This window comes from Nicotiana tabacum, chromosome 14 (assembly GCF_000715075.1).
Source record: "Nicotiana tabacum cultivar K326 chromosome 14, ASM71507v2, whole genome shotgun sequence".
NCBI lineage: Eukaryota > Viridiplantae > Streptophyta > Magnoliopsida > Solanales > Solanaceae > Nicotiana > Nicotiana tabacum.
This window is the reverse complement of record NC_134093.1, coordinates 12,472,303-12,491,954: the sequence shown is the minus strand read 5'-3', so window position 1 is coordinate 12,491,954 and position 19,652 is coordinate 12,472,303. Positions and strand designations below refer to the sequence as shown.

The following is a 19,652-nucleotide window of genomic DNA, read 5'->3' as shown; positions in this document are numbered from 1 at the left end:
TCCCACTATTAATGCTACGGAAGGAAAAATATAAATAAACCTACACACTAACACTGTAATTATGATTCTTTTCTTAAAATTTTGTTCATTGATCTTTGGAAAAGCGACAAAAGGCCAAATATACCCCTGTAATTTCGAAAATGGTTTAAAAATACACCCGTTATACTATTGGGCTATATATACTTTTCCTGTCATACTTTGGAACAAATATACCCTTATTTTGGATAGAGTGCCACGTGTCAGCACCAGATGAAAACGACTCATTTCTTTTTTTTTTACCCGATCCGTTTTTAAAAATCCACCACCCGACCCGTTTTAAAATTCAGTTTTTTAAAGCATATATTTTGTAAAAACTATTTTTTTTTTGTAAAAACTGAAAATAAAGAAAGGAATTTGCAAAATATATATTTTTAAGTCTTTTCAGTTTTTTTAAAGTATTTTTTTTGTAAAAACTAAAAAAATAATAATTATTATTTTAAAATGCTTTAAAAACTGAAAAATATATATTCTGTAAAAACTGGAAAAAAAATTGTAAAATATATATTTTTAAGTCTTTTCAGTTTTTTTAAAGTATTTTTTTTGTAAAAATTGGAAAAAAAAATATTTTTTTAAAAAACTAGAAAAAAAAGACTCTCCTAAAGTAGTGGACTACATATGCATTAGTTTTTAAAAAATAAAAATATTTTACAAAATCTATTTTTTTTTCTTCAGTTTTTACAAAAATAATACTTTAAAAAACTGAAAAAACTGAAAAATATATATTTTGCAAATTCCTTTTTTTCCCCAGTTTTTACAGAATATATATTTTTTAGTTTTTAAAGTATTTTTAAAAAAATATTTTTTTTCAGTATTTACAAAAAAAAAATACTTTAAAAAAACTGAAAAGACTTAAAAATATATTTTTTGCAAAATCATTTTTTTTCAGTTTTTACAAAAAAAATTCCAGTTTTTACAAAATATATGCTTTAAAAAAATTGAATTTTAAAACGGATCGGGTGATGGGTTTTTTAAAACGGATCGGGTAAAAAAAGAAATTGGTCGTTTTCATATGGTGCTGACACGTGGCACTCTATCCAAAATAAGGGTATATTTGTTCCAAAGTATGACGGGATATATATAGCCCAATAGTATAACGAGGGGTATTTTTAGATCATTTTCGAAAGTACAGGGGTATATTTGGCCCTTTGCCGTTTAAAAAATGACACTGTATAGCCGCCGTAAAAATAATAGTCGAAAAAATGTATAAAATTTATATATATATATTTATATATATATATATATATATATATATATATATACACATTCTGTATGTTATATACAAAAATTATATAAATTTTATCTACTTTTTCGGCTACCAGATGTAAGTTTTTGACGCGGGCTAAAAGTGATAATACCCCTTGTTCTTTCACGCCTCTTGTTTTGGTTAAAATCACGGTCCACTTATTGGGCTTCTTTCTTCAGTTGAAGCCCAATTTTGAAAGGGTGATTTGCACAAATAGGGCACTTTGGGTGTCACTCTTGATTTTTTGACCTCCCTTGCTCCATCGGCAGAACTTCAAGTTTAAGTTTGCCCCATGAGAAACACTTTTGACTTTTAACAGCAAGCGGGGTAAAAAAATTAAAACCATTAAATTTTAAGGTTATTGAGTGTAATTTCCTAATTTTGAATATGAGGAAGACATTACTGTGAGCTTCTCTTTACATTGAAAACCCACTTCATTCCCCATTGACTATTTATGCACATTATTCTGGGTTATATGTTTATCCTAAATAGTAATTCTAGAATATGATTTAAATTTTCATTGTGTACTTTCTATGTTACTTTATCTGCAGAATTGTACCATTGGGGAAAGAAAATATTCTATCGACATATCATAATCATTAGGTAAATTAAATTTTTGAATCATATTATTTGACGTTAATATAACCTATAGTTTTTTCCAATTTCGCACTCGATTTTTGGTAGTCGTTTTGAGGTTCGATTAATCCAATTTCGTGCCTAAAAATCTCATTTTGGGGGGTTGGTTGGGGGTGTACTCCATTTCTAGTGACAGATGTCACAACTCGCACTTTGGAGTTGTGATTTCGGCCAAGAACTGGTGAGAAAAGGCTCTTCTGATTGTCTCACGTAGAACTGTCTACTCGGGCAACTTGGGCTTTTTAATTTTAAGCATATATAAGGGGGGTATAGGTGATGAAAGCTCCGACCTGCCTCCCCCATACGTGCTGCCACCAAGCCGTATAGAACGAGCTACCTTGGGGGGAAACCTCAAGGGCCTGCCTAGATGACTCAAAAGAATGTCAAAGGTATCCATACGAGTTAGGGAAACTCTATGGACGGCGCAACGCCTTCGGGCTAGCGTTGGGCATCAAAGTGGTGCTGGAGGCTCGATGTGTGGGATGGCCAGGCTCGCGGGCTGCCGAATGTTGGAAGGAGACCTCCGTGCCGATTGGATACTTGACGCACCTGTCATAGGGTCATCATGTGTCGACTTGTGAACATGGCTTGGGTTCAACCATGCAAGCAAGGGTCCGTTGGCCTAAAGGTGCAGTTGTGGGGCGACATTGCACTATTCGGGATGGAAGCGTGTCGCGAGGGCAATGTATGGGCATGGCACGAAAGACGCGCATGACAATGGCCAAGGGCTAAAGGCTGCCTTACTCGGGCGAGGCACGAGCTAGTTGCGGATGCACTAGGCGAGTGTCAAGCTTGAGGATTAGGCTGTGCACGCGGGAGCGATGCTCAGTTGTGCGAGGGACAAGATATGTCCTAAGCCAATCCCCCAGGGCGGGCATAGATTGTGATCCTAAGATGAAGTGCCACGACATGTCTAGGGCCAAGGGCCTAGACATCTTACGGGCGGCACAAGTTGGAGCGAGCCTCATGGGCGAGCTCCACCAACATGCACAAGATCGTGCTTGGAATCCTGGGAAAGAAAATAGGCTGGCCTGCAGTGAGGGGAACTGCAGGTGCCGTACGAGCGAGCAGGTTCCGCTACCCAATGTAAGGATTTGGGCCCGTGACACTTGGTATCAGAGGTGATTAAGGCCATACTATGCCATGGCACAATGTCAAGGCAAAGGTGGATATGGCGAGCGCATTTTGGATGTCAGTGCAAAGATCATATCAAAGCAGAGATTGATGTTCATATGCCACCAGAGATCGAGAACCCGATACTGATGGTCGAAGAAAGAAATGGGTGATTCCATTGTCTTTCGAGAGTCTAAGGTGCTACTGAATGAGGTGATATGCCGATAAGTCGGATGGTCAAGAAAAGGCCATGTTTGCAAGGTCGTGCAACCATATTGCGAAGAGTGGGAGCCATGGACTATAAACTTTGGGCATGATCATAGCGGAGATCTTGCCAAGGATGCGTACAACGCATCAGTTGAGTGTCTTTCCTTCGGGATAGACTTGTGAGCTGCCTGAGGGCATTGCCAAGGTGAGGAAACGGATTCGAGGGTATAGCAAAGCTTCAGAATTAGGCGAATTTCCAAGTTAGAAGGTGTCATTCTGGAAAGAAGTACGTCGAATGATCGGGGACTGTTGAGAGTCCAAGTGCGAGGCACACCGAACCGGGAAGCCGTGCTAGTAGGACCAAGAGGGTACTTGTCTATAGGACGAGTATTGAAGTACTACCAGGAGCATTGGCTACTTGCTGAGGAAGTGACAATTGGAAAACAAAGAGCTTTGTTCGGGAATGCAGCGATGCTATGACTTTGGGAATGTAGTACTCCCAAAGGTCCTCCCAAGAGCTGGCCGAATGCTAAGTGGGACGACAGCGCTAAAATGTATCCTCCACATTTAGTGTGGGAGGATCCCGCCTATGCAAGAGGCATATGGGCGAAGTCGTGAGTCCGGAAGCCAACACATCTTCAAGGTAATGAGGGCAAGGAAAAGCTACGGGAGCGAAAGGCTACGGGAGCTATGCCAGAGGCGTTTGAAGGCTATGTGAGCGATTGAGCTACTAGAGCCGCGCCAAAGAGCACATTGATGTGCTAACCTGTAGAGGAAAGCTTCAGACGGACATGAAGGCCGTGAGGGTCATGGTGTAGTTGACTAGTGTGGGTCAACTACAAAGTGAGACACTAGAGGGTGCAAGTGCGGAGGCACTTTCCAAGTGAACATCGAAAGGCGATGAAGTGCAGAGGCACGCTTGGAAGATACTTGGGGGAGAAGTGCATGGGGCACGACTCCTTTTGAGAAAGGACTTCGAGGAAGTCCAACCCACGGGACAAAGGGAGCTGAAATGGGCATACCTAAGGGGGCAGACTCCGGGATGTCTTAGGCCATGATGTGTCATCGGGGACGATGACATTATGAGTGTGGGAAGATGTCATAACTCGCACTTTGGTGTTGTGATTTCGGCCAAGAACTGGTGAGAAAAGGCTCTTCTGATTGTCTGACATAGAACTGTCTACTCGGGCAACTTGGGCTTTTTAATTTTAAGCATATATAAGGGGGGTATAGGTGATGAAAGCTCCGACCTGCCTCCCCCATACGTGCTGCCACCAAGCCGTATAGAACGAGCTACCTTGGGGGCAACCACAAGGGCCTGCCTAGATGACTCAAAGGAGTGTCAAAGGTATCCATACGAGTTAGGGAAACTCTATGGATGGCGCAACGCCTTCGGGTTAGCATTGGGCATCAAAGTGGTGCTGGAGGCTCGATGTGTGGGACAACCAACCTCGCGGGCTGCCGAATGTTGGAAGGAGACCTCCGTACCGATTGGATACTTGACGCACCTATCATAGGGTCATCATGTGTCGACTTGTGAGCATGGCTTGGGTTCAACCATGCAAGTAAGGATCCGTTGGCCTAAAGGTGCAGTTGTGGGGCGACACTGCACTATTCGGGATAGAAACGTGTCGCGAGGGAAATGTATGGGCATGGCACGAAAGACGTGCATGACAATGGCCAAGGGCTAAAGGTTGCCTTACTCGGGCGAGGCACGAGCTAGTTGCAGATGCACTAGGCGAGTGTCAAGCTTGAGGATTGGGCTGTGCACGCGGGAGCGATGCTTAGTCTTGGGCGAGGGACATGACATGTCCTAATACTTTTTGGGGTTATATTTTAACTTTTGACCCCGACTTGCCCCGGGAGCAGAACTTCAAGGCAAAAGCTAAAAGTGTTGCCTATGAACAAGCGAGGAGAACACTTGTTGAACTTGAAATTCTGTCCATAGAGAAATCGGAGGCAAAACGTTTGGGACCATCCACTTTGAGGGCTATTTGTGTACTTTATCCATAGTTTCCCGTGCCCCAAAAGTGTATAGAAGAATTAACCCACATAGCCCCCACCTAATCTGTTAAACTAAAAATAGCCGGCGAATGTATAATATATTATATATAATTCATGTATAATATACGTATAACTGTGTATAATCGACGTATAATCTATATATACCAACTAGAAAAAGTAAATATTGAATTTGGCCGGCCATTTGTGTAACAATCCCAAGTTTATAACTACTACTGGGCCGGGCATGGATTTCTTATAGAACACCTATTGTAGGATTCGCAGAAGCCCATTCGGCCCATATTCAATTGTCAACAATAGAAGCCCAAAACTCCACGTAGCTTACTTCTCATCCTCTTATTCTCTCTGCAGATTTAAAGGGTTTCAGTTTGGCATCAAAAAGCAAATTGAAGAAGAAGAAGAAGAAGTAGAAAACGATGTCGTCCATTGGAACTTCAAAGGGTGTTTTAGAGATAGCAAAGTTCGCAGTATACGTCTCAGTTCCAATTAGTCTCATGTACTTGTTCGCCAACAACAACAAGAATCTTCAGAAAATCATGGGACATGTAAGTATTTTTCTCCTCTCTTTTTTTTTTTGGGGTCATTTTTATTGTAAAGCTTCTTTCTATATGCTTATATTTTTCTTGAGTTTTTTAATTCAGCTAGACTTGAATTACATGAATGTACCTTTTTTAAATTCAAGCTTTGTTTTCTGCTTTACATGTCTGCTTTGGATTTGTTGTTGGTTTGTTAGCAGGTGGAGTATAGTGAAGCTTAAAAATCAACCCCTTTTACCTTATTTTTTTAAATTTAGGAGAGTTTGATGGAATATTGAGGATTCATAGATCTGACACCAATTAGTTTGGGATTAAGACGTAGTATTGATTGAATAAAGTTCGAGGAAGAATGAAAATGGTGATTCAAATGGATCATTTTTTTTTTTTAGGTTTTTCTTTTTCTGGGAAGAGTTGGGAGGTGGTTTGGAGTTAAAACGGATAAGTCTTCAAGCATCCGTTAAAAGTTAAGTAAGTTCACAACTTTGATCTTTACTAACAATTGAACATTACATAAAGTCAGAGGCGGAGCCGGGATTTGAAACTTGTGGGTTTGGGATATGTTACTGGGTTCTAAATTAATAATTTATACATATTCAATGAATTTTTTAAGACAAATACAAGGTTTAGACCAAAGTTACTGGGTTTGGCCGAACCCGCAAGTCCTATGCTAGCTCCCCCCCCGCATAAAGTAGAATGTTCTTGTTCGCCGTATTTAGTACTTCTATAGATTTGAGGTAATGTGCTTGCACAGACGAATATCCTGGAACAAAGAGGAGTGAAGAATACAGAATTTAGAGATGAAAAAGTGGTGCCGGTGATAGAGAGAGAGAGAAGGATATTTAAGAGAGGGTGAAAGAGCACAACAGAGATGAGAAAGTGTGGCATACTTTCTAAATTAGAATATCAACAAAATAATATAGAAGATGAGTAGAACTTCAACAAGAGAGAGTTGTTGCTCCATAGAGGATTGGACTTTTTTGGTGTAGATTTCTTGGAAATAACTACATTTTAGATCTTGCTTTCATTTTGGATTTGGATATACTAACATGTTCTTGGAGATTCTAAGGCTTATAAGAAGACTTGTAATTCTGTAGCATCTCTATATAGTTCTGCACGTGAAATGTATGTCTGGAATTCTGGGCGGTAAAATAAAGTCTACTAATGTTCTTCTTTAGGTGTCCGCTGGTTAAGTTGAAAGCAAAGCAAAGTCACATGAATATTTTTGACTAAAACGAACAATCTTACCTTCCCATTCCTTTCTATTCCATTAAATCATGAACACCTCTAAAGAGGCCACTAGAAGTGTAGCTATGCTAAGAATACTAAGCATGCAACTTGCCTGACTCCTCAAATGCGATAAGTACAGGCCAAGTATGTACTTCTAGTGGTGAAGAGACTATGGTTACAAGTAAAGATGATCATTTGTTCACAACGAGTACGATATATTTTCTCTTTTTGGTGGGTAGTATAGTTGGATCATCTATGTACATAGACCAACTATTTCTTTGTTTACCTCATTGAAAATATTTACTAACTTGTCGATGCTGTAGCAATTGTGAAGATGCATTCAGAAGTATGTATCTGGTGTCAAACTGATGATGCAGCCCACTTTAGTTGGAGTATTTTCTTTCAAACTAACGATGCATTCAGAAAAACATTTTGCATTTTTCAGTCTTGGGTTTGTTTATAGGTTACCTATGTTATTTGAAACTCTCTCTAGTTATGTTCTTCAGGGTTATAATCACAAATGTCTTCCCTTAAGCTGCCGATAGCTTTCAAGTTTAAATTGTGGTCATTATTTTTTTAAGTTCGTAGTTATTATAAGCCCGTGTAATTCCCAAGTCATGTGGGTCACGTAGAGTCAACCCATATGGTGGTTTTGCTTCCTGCTTTGGATGATGTTTGACATTGCGATGGCTTCTACAGGATTACAGCAGTTAAAACACCCTGTTGTTGATGAGTGAGGCGAAATTGACTGTTGGAGTTTGTCTCTCTCTGTCCCTTCCCTGTCTCTGTTCTCTAATTCTAAGCTAGTCATAAGTTGTCAAAACACTTGGAAAACGTTGGGTAAGACCCCGAGGCAAATAGGGAAATTACTTGACGAATAGTAATGAATTCCTAAACTGACAAAGACGTATAATTACTCCTACATTCTGGAAATCTTACAATCAATTCTTTATATAGATCAATTTGGTAAATTCTCAATCAGTTTCCACATTCTATCAGCTAAGCTAATTCAGCTTCCTACATAGTTTCAATCATAGTTACCTCAACTGAAAACTTAGGAGCTGATGAAAAATATTTCTCTGAGTATTAAATTTTTAAAAAAGGAAGAGAAAAGATGATGTTTGTAAGAAAGCTAGTTATGTTCTACCAGTGTTTTAAAAGGTTTGGGCGTAAGGCGATGCGTTTTACATATGCCTCAGCGAGACGTAAGCCCCGAAGCACGGGGTGAAAGCCCTATAGGTATTTAATTTTTAATATTTTATAAAATTATATAATTACAGTCGAGGGTCTATAGGAGAGGCATTTTACATATGCCCCAGCGAGGCGTAAGCCCCGAGGCACGGGGCATAAGCCCCATAGGTATTTAAATTTTAATATTTTATAAAATAATATAATTACAGTAAATATTTATAAACATGTAAAATTACATAAAAATTGAAGAAAACTATAAATATGTGAAAAAAGAGTGTGTGTGTAAAACTATAAATATGTAAAAAAATATATACATAGATGTTCTATATCCCCACAAAAAACTAGTCAAAATAATCTATTATACGCTACTTACAAGCACAAGTAACTTGAGTCGAAAAGAATAAAGTTTTCAACATGGAGGAACAAAAAGGATGATTAACCTACAATTTGAATTTTGAACTTGCTGCTATGAAGGAGAATGGAGTTCTCTTTGTAAAAAAGTTTTTGAATATTCGTTGCTTTTGGGAGATATTAGCAGACTAGCGAACAAGATAAAGAATTGGGAAAGACCATGAATTAGGGCTTCAATCAATAAAAAAGGTCTTGACTTTTAAATTTAATACATATTTTTTGAGAATGGTAACAATTTTCATATAACAGGGCACTAAGGCTGTGCCAATGCCAAATTTACAGGAGAGAAAGTAGGAAAGAAAGTAGGAAAAAAAAGCATATATCCTACACAACTTACAAGGACTCTAAAATCTCTAGGATAGATTCAGTATTGAATGTAAATTCCTCTTTAAAACAAAAATAAAATAACAAATGGGCATTCATCTTGATCTTTTGAATTAGGCTGCTTGTACCCTCAAAACATCTTAGATTTCTTTCTGTCCAGATAGTCCACTAAATGCACGGTGGTACCTGGTGGTATCTGCTTTTAATACATTTCAGTTCCTTTTAAAAAAATTTGAGTAATTACAAACCGACTTTTGAGAATTTGGGTATTATATGGACTTATTCAATAAATTTTATTTTAATTTGAAAAAGTCTCTAGGCTTCACTATAAAAACGCGCCCTGAACACTCGGGTGTACGTCCCGAATTGTTGGGCGTACGACTCTTGAGACTTTCGCCCCACACCATCGCCTCGGGGCATTTTTGGTGCGCCTCGCCCCAGGGCTCGCCCCGAAAACGCCTTTTAAAACTATGTGTTCTACAAGCAACATATTCTTGTGATCTTGACTAGATCCATGGGATGATGGAGATAGTCAGTGCCATTTCCATATCTAAATCATTTGATATTTGGTTGATATTACTTACCAAGAAAGGAAGACGAAGATATTTTGTTGGATATGTATGCAAGATAAAGCCCTGTGCTTTAGTTATTCCAATTTCTCCTTGCATACAGATAATATACATCTTTCTGCACCTTTTCTAAGTCTGTATTTAGCTCAATTTGATGTGCTCTTCTTTGAGCTGATGCAGTAACAATGATCATCTCCAAATCATATATAATTAATTTACGCAATGCTCATCTCTAATTATGTATAATCTCTGAATGAATGTAGAGCATGGCTTTGGTTTTTATAATTTTTTTGCAACATGGTTCCAATACATCTTTGTCTTAGAAAATGATATATCCATCTAAAGCTTCCATGTTTTTGCTTGTGAAGCGTGAATATGTAGTTTATCCTCAAGAATCAGTAAGGCCCCAATCGCCCGAGGAACTGAGGGAGATGGCAAAAGAAATAGCTCGGAAGAGAGAGAGGGACCAAGGATTGCGGAACTGAGAAAGATGGCACAAGAACTGACTCGCAACACCACAAAACGAAGAGGCATAGAAGAATTTGTAGGTCTGTAAGTAATGTTTGCGCTAAGGAAAAGCCAGAAGTCCTTTTTGTTCAGCGTCAGCCAAGATATGTGTGCGCTTACCACTTTTCTGTTCACCAATAAGTGAGTGTGTTGTCAATAAAACAGTGCGACAAAGCCATGGATTATATTGTTATCTTTGAGTTTGATGTATCTTCCTTCTTGTAACCTTGTAGCAAGTAAACCGGAGGTCGGAACCCCACCCCCTCCCTCCCTCCCTCCCTCCTTCTGTCCGATTTTATATCACACTTTACTATGTCAGAAGGGAAAAGTTCTTTTTTATTACGATTTCTCAGACATATTTTGGACATTATTATAATATTCTTCTTTAGTTTCAATGGCACTATGAATGGATGAATTCTCTTCGCCTTTAATTAGATGTCTTGAGTTCGAATTCTTGAAATGAAAAAACTCTCCGCTGAGAAACTTGGAGGTCTGGAGTATGTTTAGGGGAAAGGTGCAGCGTCTCCTCTTATCCCCTGTCAAGGGACAGGATAATTCTTTCAAAAAGACTAGACATAAAGTCAAGGTCTGTATTGTGCATCAATTCAAACTTTAGATGTATGGGTTCCACAAGTGGAAATTTCAGCGACCTCTTTTCATTTAACAACCTTTTTTTTTTTTTTTTTTTTTTTGGGTTTCCATACCAAAGTATTAGTCACTTCTCTCTTCGCTAACATAAATAAAATCTTGTGTACGTTAATGTATCTTCAAAAATTTATATTTAAAGATTCAGTAATTATAATTTGCAAATACTTAAATGTATGGGAAGAACTCATGGTTACGGTTAACGCTTGAAAAGTCTAAAACTATGTTGATTTAATAAAAGTGAACCTCAAAATTTGGAACGTTTAAGTTGTTTGTTTTTGAATTAACAAAAAACACTATGTTATTTCTTTCCATCTGTCCAAGTCTTAGTGGACAGAGTTAGCTAATATCTATTGCTGGTGAGAGGTGATATTGCTGGTGAGAGGTGACAGTATCCCGTGAAATTAGTCGATGTGTACACAAACTGGCTCTGAGTAGTTATTGGAAAAGAAAGAAAGAGAGAAGAGCAACAATTTCAGTGAAGGTAACTAGAGGTAGTCATATTAAAATGTAAATATATTATGGCATGCTTCTTCCAAGCAAACGAGGAGAAGAATTTTGGTGTTTTATTTTCTTGGTATTCATTGACTTGCATGAGTCAATGGGTCTTTCTATCTCTTAAAATAATGAGTCTTTTCTGAACAAATGGCAGTTCTGACGATCATAAGAATTTCCTTGAAGCTAAGAGTAGCAGACAAGGCAGGTAACTCTCTACTTCTTACCTTTTTTTTTGGCACTGAAATTTTGACAATCTTTGAATAAATTCATTTGCAAAATCTATTTATAGTCAAGTTATAATTTTTTGGCGAAGTCTATACCTTAATCAGCTATGGGATTCTCATTCTTGCTTTCATTCATTAAATAAGGTGCAGCATTTCCTCTCACTTCATTTCTACAATTAGAAGAGATTATTGTGTGTGGTTTTTGTATTTGTATTTACTTGCTTGAGTCCAAGATTCTTGAAAATCCTATTTTTAGGAATGAGCTTTAGTAGTGATTTTGCCGAGGGTCTATTGGAAACCGCCCCTCTACCTAATTAAAGGTAGGGTAAGGCCGCGTACTCACTACCCTCCTCAGACCCCACTGGGCATGTTTTCGTTGTTGTTGAGCTTTAGTAGTGATGCAGTTGTCAGAAAAGTGCTATCTATTTTCTTTTACATACAGAATTGTTACAGTTTTGCTCAATTACCATTGGAAATTTGTTAATTATCACCAAACTGTATAGTTTGCATTTACTCGGGCCTCAGCTCTTAGCAATTCTTGAAAAAGAATTAATTTTTTTTCCAGGAGAAGTGGAATTTTAGACACATTTTGCAGAAACATTTGGATTTGTTTTTGGGCTCCCTTCCTCTTCTTTCTTATATGTAAGTCAAAATTTCATGAGGAATATTAAGATTCACCTCTAGACTTCTTTGTTAGTTTATGTTGAATCAAATTTTTTCATCTCAGGGAAAGTTGAGGCTGAGCATATATACAATTCTATCTTCCAAGAATTTGTCGAAAATCTGAAATAGTGAATAGATTGTTGGAGTAGAGGCAATATATTGAACACAAAAGAACTTGCATAGCTTTTACAGATTTAGTGATCAAGTCAGGAGAACAAGTGGCATTTGATAACTTTTATCATAATGGCGGAATTAGTTCCAATTGGGACTATTTTGGCTGTGATTAGCAGTCAAGTAATGAAAACAGCTCTAGCTGCGAACGATGTATTATTTGAGAAGGAGAGTTTTAAGGTTTTGGGAAATTACCTTTTGGACATTGAACCTGTCTTGAAAGAATTGCAGTTACAAAAGTTAAACGATTCGCCTGCTGCAAGGCAAGCTTTGGAATCCCTTGAAGCTGATTTAAAGAAGGCAAATGACTTGGTCGAAAAGTATAAAAACCGAGCCCGTTTCTACTTGCTGGTCAAGTGTAGGAACATTGTCAAGGAGGTACAGGAGGTTACGAGGGACATTGGAAAATCCTTATCCGCGCTATCCCTTGTCAACATTGAAGTCTTGTCGGGGATTTCAGAAGAGGTAAATAGGCTGCAGAATGAGATGCAAAGAGCTAACTTTGAGGCTTGTCAGTCGCGGCTCCAAATTGTTAACAAGTTAAACCAAGGTCTATCCGATCAAATACATGATCAGGAATTTGCGAACAATATTCTCAACGAAATAGCAAGGGCTGCTGGCATACCAGTGGAGCCTGCAGAGATAATGAAAGAGCTGGATAATTTCAAGAAAGAGAAAGAAGAAGCTGCTTATAGGAAAGAGAGAGCTGAAGTCTTGTTTCTGAATCAAGTTATTGAGCTGCTCTCTCGAGCCGATGCTGCAAGAGATTATGAGGAAGTCAGAAGCCAGTACTTCCAGAGAGTTAGCATTATCGAGGGATACGACCCTAAAGAAGAATATATTCAGCCATTTAAAGCTTTATTTTGTTGTATAACTGGAACTATAATGGTAGATCCTGTAAGCCTATGCACCGGTACTGCCTGCGAACGAGCGTCTCTTCAAGCTTGGTTCGATTCAGGGGAGAAAACAGATCCCGAAACAGGTGAAGAGCTGCAGGATTTGTCCTTCAGACCAAACCTCCAATTGAGACAATTAATTGAGGAGTGGAAAGAGCTCAACTATTGCATCAAAATCAGGGCTTGCAAGGGGAAATTGATTTCTGAAGTGGATGCATTAATCAAGGAGGCTCTTGCGCAAATGCAAGAACTTATGAAAGAAAATTCAATAAATAAAGAATGGGTGACAATTGGAGGACTCACTGAAATTGTCATCTCCAAGCTTGGCAGTTTGCATAACGGTTATCTGCAAGATAAAGCGATGATTACGTTGAAGGATGTTGTAGAAGGGCATGCTAGAAACAAGGTGAGTGAAAGATTTGTTTAAATATTACACAAACAAATGTTAAAGTAATTAGAATAGACTCTGAAATTGCTAGTTCCTGAATTTATTGAAGAATTAGTTCTGCTTTCACCTAGAAAACTATGGGCTTTCACTTTTCCTATGTTTAGTTGTTTCAAATGTATTCATCATACAGGACTTTAGTGTTTATCTGAAAAACTGAAAAATAGGTAATTTCGTTTATTTTCTCATTTTACTGTTTCCACTCTAAAACTATTAAGTAGTTTTTACATTGTGGTATGCTCTTGTTTGTTGCTAGTTGTTATTACCATATGCTTGGTCTTCCTTTCCTTTCCTTGCTTAGTTGTTTTCGAGAATAGTACATCACGAAGTCAAGAGTAGGACGCGAGGGGGTGGGATAATATTTTGCTTTATGAGCAAAAATGCATACAAGTTTTACCCATGCAAAGTCCTAATTCACTTTATTCCTAATCAAATTGTTTTCCATCTAATATACAGGACGTATTCGTTGAGAACCAGGGGCTTGAGAATGTTGCGACATGCTACGGAACAGACTCAACCATTTCAGGCGCTGCAATTGAGCTGATATATGAGGTTCTACAAGACCGGCCTGGTTGGAACTTGGCTTATTGCCAGATGCTTTCTCAGCAGTCCAATGCAATCTTGCTTCTCGTCTCTTTTCTCAAAAGTCAGGCCGGTCCATTAGCTGAGAAAGTAGAAGAAATCTTGGGTAAGCTTTGTGATGAGGAAGAGGAGAACATTGTTAAGGCTGCTCGAGAGGGATGGTATGGACCACTTATTGATAGGTTGCATCATGGTAAGCATAGCTGCAACACTGTTAAATGTTACATCAGCACATGCATATAGATAGTCATCTTAATACATCAACCTATTCTTCTCTATTGAATTCTTGCATCAGCCTATGTATATACATGCGGCGTTAGTTTTCTTGGAGTTACCCCACTTGATTTCTTTGGTTCTTCTATTTCTTTTTCATGATAAATTCTTTAAGGAGGTTTCGGTCTTCAAATCATATATAAAATATCCTAGCAAACGGTAAAAAGTAAAAGACACTGACTGAAATGTATAAACAGTGAGAGAATTTTCCTAACATATCGTACCTAACGTATAAACTTGTGCTTACTGTATGAGTTGGAAAACTCTCACAGCGATTCAATTTGATGACTCTAGAAAATTGATAGAATCCTAGCTTCTTTCTGGATGTTAGCTCTTAAAACACAAACACTTGTGCTAAGAGCAAAAACATGGAAAAGAGCTCGAGATTTTTTTTTTTTTTTTTTTGTCTCCCTAAGACAAAAGCATGGGTATAAGAGCTCAAGATTTTTCCTAAGAGTAGAGGCTTAGAGCAATTGAATTGAGGAAATATTATTCCAAGTGTCATGCACTGATCTGATCCCTTTCAAGCACATAGTTGTAACTATGTTCCTTCATTCCTACAAGAAAAGAAAAAGATGTATTTTGATGTTGATCGGTGTGCAATTGCAGCACATGTATTTGCTTGTTTGAGTTTTAGTTTAGTTACAACATTCAATTATTTTCAGGATCAGCATCTTCAAGAATGACAATTGTTAGAGCAACTCTTGGTTTGGAACTCGGGGATGAAGATATGAAGATCCTTGGGGAGAAAGGCGTGATCCCTCCTCTGCTTGAGATGGCATCTGGAAATATTGAATCAAAAGAACTGTCGTTGTCTGCACTTGTGAAGTTATCAAGCTTAAATTGCAATAAGATGCTTATAGCTGCGGCTGGAGGTGTTCCTATCATTTTAAAGCTAATGATTTCATCTCATGTACGATCAATTATCATCGCTAAGTGCTGTGAAGTTCTTGCTAATCTTTCTGGCAATGGCGATGGAGTTAAGTTCTTGATTGATGAAACTGGAAACCAACTTGTACTAGAGCCTGTAATCGCATACTTGCTGGCTTTTCAGCAGAATCTCACATCCTCGGACATTGTTCGTAGGCATGCTTTACGTGCACTATTAGGAATCTGTCAATCTGAAGCTGGACTAGTCAAGTCAGCAGTTCTCTCTGCTGGTGGTGTTTCAGTGGTCCTTCCCCTTCTCGATGATTCGAACCAGGAAATAAGAGAAGCAGCAATAAACCTTCTTTTCCTCTTCTCACAGCACGAGCCAGAGGGGGTCGTTGAGTATCTTCTTAAGCCAAGAAGGTTGGAGGCTTTAGTTGGTTTTCTTGAGAATGATAACAAAGGTGATGTGCAGATGGCTGCAGCCGGTTTACTCGCAAACCTCCCTAAATCAGAAACATCACTCAGAGAGAAACTCATAGAATTAGGTGGACTGAAGGCCATTGTTAACATCTTAAAAACCGGAACCATGGAAGCGAAGGAAAATGCTCTCAGTGCCCTCTTCAGGTTCACAGATCCAACGAATCTCGAGTCTCAACGTAATGTGGTTGAACTTGGAACATATCCTATACTTGTAACTATTCTCAAAGCTAATTCAATAACTGCAGAAGCAAGAGCAGCAGCACTCTTAACTGATCTATCAATGCGCAGTCATGAACTCAGTGTCGGATCCAAGAAAGCTTCTTGTTTCTGTATTGGCCGAGCACGTGCTCCTATCTGTCCTGCACATGGGGGTGCCTGTACTGTGAGCAAAACATTTTGTCTATTAGAGGCAAATGCATTGCCTGATCTGGTTAAACTTTTAAAAGAAAAGATACATGCCACGTCTTATGAGGCGATTCAAACGCTCTCAACTTTGGTTCGAGAAGAGTCTCCTCATAGAGGAGCTTATGTGCTGCACAAGGAAGATGCAATCTCACCAATAATAGAAGTTCTAAACTGGGGATCAGAATCTTTGAAAGGAGAAGCTTTAGGGCTGCTGGAAAAAGTATTTATGTCAAGGGAAATGGTTGATTTCTACGGGCCAACAGCTCGACTACATCTTGCGCGTTTAACAGGAGGTAGAATTTATGAAGATGGACATCTCCAAAGGAAAGCTGCTAGAGTCTTGTTACTTATCGATCGCCAATCCAGATCATCTAGATCTCTTGTTGCAGGAATATCTGGTTTATAATTTCTAATCTTACATTACATTCCACTCCATGGAAAGCGTAGTGTGGCATTTGATCAAAAGCCACATTTTTTGATAGTTTACGCCACACGTTTTAGGTGTGGTTAAAGGCCTAATATGTTATAGTGAAGTCTCTTGATTTTTCGTTTCCTATTAGCAGTATGTAATTATGTTCTTGTGTGCTATGTATTAAAGATATTCATATTTTGAGATCTATGAGGGAGCCTTTGAGCAACGGTCAAGTTGTCTCCGTGTGACCTATAGATCGTTGGTTCGAGCTATGGAATCAGTCTCTGATGCTTGCATCAGGGTAGACTGCCTACATCACACCCCCTTGGGGTGACGGCCCTTCCCTGACCCTGCGTGAATACGGAAGGCTTTGTGCATCGGGCTGCCCTTTTATATTTTGAAACCTATGATAGAGGTATATATTGATCTTTAATATTCTAGATTGAACCATTTTAAGGACAACTCGTGTTTTTCTGTAGAAGTCTATGCATACTAACCGAAACTTTGAGGAAGGATGGTCATGCAAATCGCCTTTTCCATTCTCGTTTCTGAAGCAAAAAAGAATGTCATCATTCTAATCGGAGAGCTTGACTGAAAAAATGCTCAAAAACAGCCTAGTAGTTGATCAAGCTAAAGGAAAAGTACAACTACTTATTGGTTATAGCTTTAGTTTGAAACTTGAATAGAAATTTCAGCTGATTTGCAGCTCATAGGCAAAGGAAACAAATACGCTATCTCCACAATCTCAATTACTATAGTCTATGGGCACATAACTTATCAATTTGAACAAATCTCTTAAACAATTAGTTGTAAATCAATTATTTTATTAAAAGTTACGACTAGTTGAACGTTGCTTTTATTAGGGAGATGACATTTTCCTAGCCGTTTTTGACTTGTCAACGTAATATATGCGTAATATGTACTGTACTATGGTGAAAAAATTGATGTTACTGTATAATGATATAAATTGCATTAACATGATCAAGCTCCCCTTTTTTAGCTTAAAACTAACTAGTCTTGAATGATTGACTATTTCTGTATCCAATAATGAAAGTTTAAGCAAAATTAACAAGTTAATATCACAATCAAAGATGGCTTATTTTAGAGTATTCCTTTTATCTATGTATTTTTTTCTTCAAAATCTTTAGAATAGACGGACCAGGGCCGGAGCCAAGTGGACGGAAGGGTTTTCAGCCGAACTACCTTCGCCCGAAAATTACACTGTGTATATATGGTGAATTTTTTTTTTATGTATGTATATTAGATGTTGAATCTCCTTAGCTTTTTTGCGTACTTACTTTTTTTATTTTTTAAATCCCCTTGATGAAAATATTGCTTCCGTCGTCGCTGAACATCATGTCAATATTAGAGTTTAGGATAGAATATTGTAACCATTTGGTTGAAACTTCAGTTTCTCATTTATTTCAACACAACAGTTGTCCATCATGATGTGAGACTATGGTTTATGTGCACATTATGGGACAGAGTATAAAATATGACTTCATCAAATCAAGTCTTATGATTTCTAGAAATGGTCTGTGTAACAAATTGGACCATGCTTACATATGTAAGAAATAATGAGTGCCAATATGCAATTAACTCATTACCTACTTGTGCACATGGAGAGAGGTGGAGTTATGTCGATACTTGTAATTTTTGAGCGGAGTCAGATTCAACATTTGAAATTTATATGTTCCTACCGCAATCTCAAATTAACATATAATAATATTTGGATTCACAGTAAGATATTTAGAGATATTTTCGTGAATTTCTTAATATATAAATACATAATCTGTGCAAAAAATTACTAAGTTCTCGGGAACCCATAAAAAATATTCTAGATCCGCCACTGCTTTTGAGGTCATGCAGATCTTTGGCTTCCTTTTGAAGAGGTGAGATGCATAGACTGATCGAAGATTTTAATTTGATGAATTCAACCGTTAAATCCTTATCATTGAATTTATTACCGTACTTCTGAAATTATGGATTCAGAATCCATTACTATTTATGAAGTTTTAATAATTTTTCATATAAAATGAGTACGTTATACATCTCATATTAGATCCAAAAAAAAAAAAGCAAAAAAAGCTAAAAATAGTCTACTTTCTTTATCATATACTATACGAGATGAACGGGCGTTTTTAAGCAAAAGGTGCTCTACTATTGGTCGTAGACTTCTTGACGTATTAAGTCTTCCGTATCAAAAACACTGGTGGGATGTAAGGGATGTGGCGGTGAAGCTATGGTTAATTAATATATTCTATTATAGGCTTTTCCAGTTACTTTTTTGTTTGACAACAAGGAATATATTTATATTAAACTGGAGAACATTGTTTATAGCATTAGAAAAGATATTACTTGTCCTATATGGACATTCAGATTACCCAACCTGGCAAGCATATTACAAAAATTAGTACTAAGTTTTTTGACAAAATAAATAGCCCTTCCCGATTTATTTCCAGATTATTTATATTTATAACATAGAGAGGAGGCTTTGCTAACTAATGCTAAGAGTTGATGATCTTTAGAAGATTAAGAGCTTCCTATTACATCTTATGTAAAAGACAAATTTTTAAGTCTTTCACCTAGAAAGTGTTCTGACAAAAGCTACATTTTAGTTGTTTTGAAGAAACTGCCATAATGCTATAGAAATAACGTGCTTTTGTATAAATTTTGAGTTACTAACTTTATTATTAATATACATGTCTTTGTATCTATATCAAAATTACGGGCTATTGACTTGGCATTTTCAAAGTCTTTGTATCTATATCAAAATTACGGGCTATTGACTTGGCATTTTCAAAGTTTCCTATAAATTAGTGTATGTTATGAAAATATTATTGTGGATATCCATTTATTACTCTGTTGTAGATAATTTTCCTGAAAAAGATTATTCATTTAGTACTCCATTGAAGTTTATCTACAAGCAGCTGGTGCAGGCAGGTTGCAAGTAACTCAATGAAATGACTTGCAACATCTTCTTATATAAACAGATAGGTTGCGAACAGTTCATACAGACAGCTTACAAGCAGCTCAAGAAAAGTCTCGCAGCTGCTTCCT

General features: G+C 37.7%; 1 protein-coding gene across 2 annotated transcripts; it reads left to right on the top strand.

Moving 5' to 3' along the window:
- The first annotated feature begins 11,255 nt into the window (after positions 1 to 11,255).
- On the top strand, positions 11,256 to 16,806 carry LOC107780361 (U-box domain-containing protein 43). Of its 2 annotated transcripts, none has more exons than XM_016600883.2 (5): positions 11,256 to 11,373; positions 11,958 to 12,034; positions 12,120 to 13,528; positions 14,024 to 14,342; positions 15,088 to 16,806. In XM_016600883.2, exons 3-5 carry the CDS (start codon positions 12,299 to 12,301, stop codon positions 16,584 to 16,586), a joined length of 3,048 nt encoding a protein of 1,015 aa, XP_016456369.1. In that variant the 5' UTR covers positions 11,256 to 11,373; positions 11,958 to 12,034; positions 12,120 to 12,298; the 3' UTR covers positions 16,587 to 16,806. The 2 variants fall into 2 exon arrangements, with proteins under 2 accessions (XP_016456369.1, XP_075085436.1); XM_075229335.1 differs by lacking the exon at positions 11,256 to 11,373 and adding an exon at positions 11,484 to 11,536.
- The last annotated feature ends 2,846 nt before the right edge of the window (positions 16,807 to 19,652 follow it).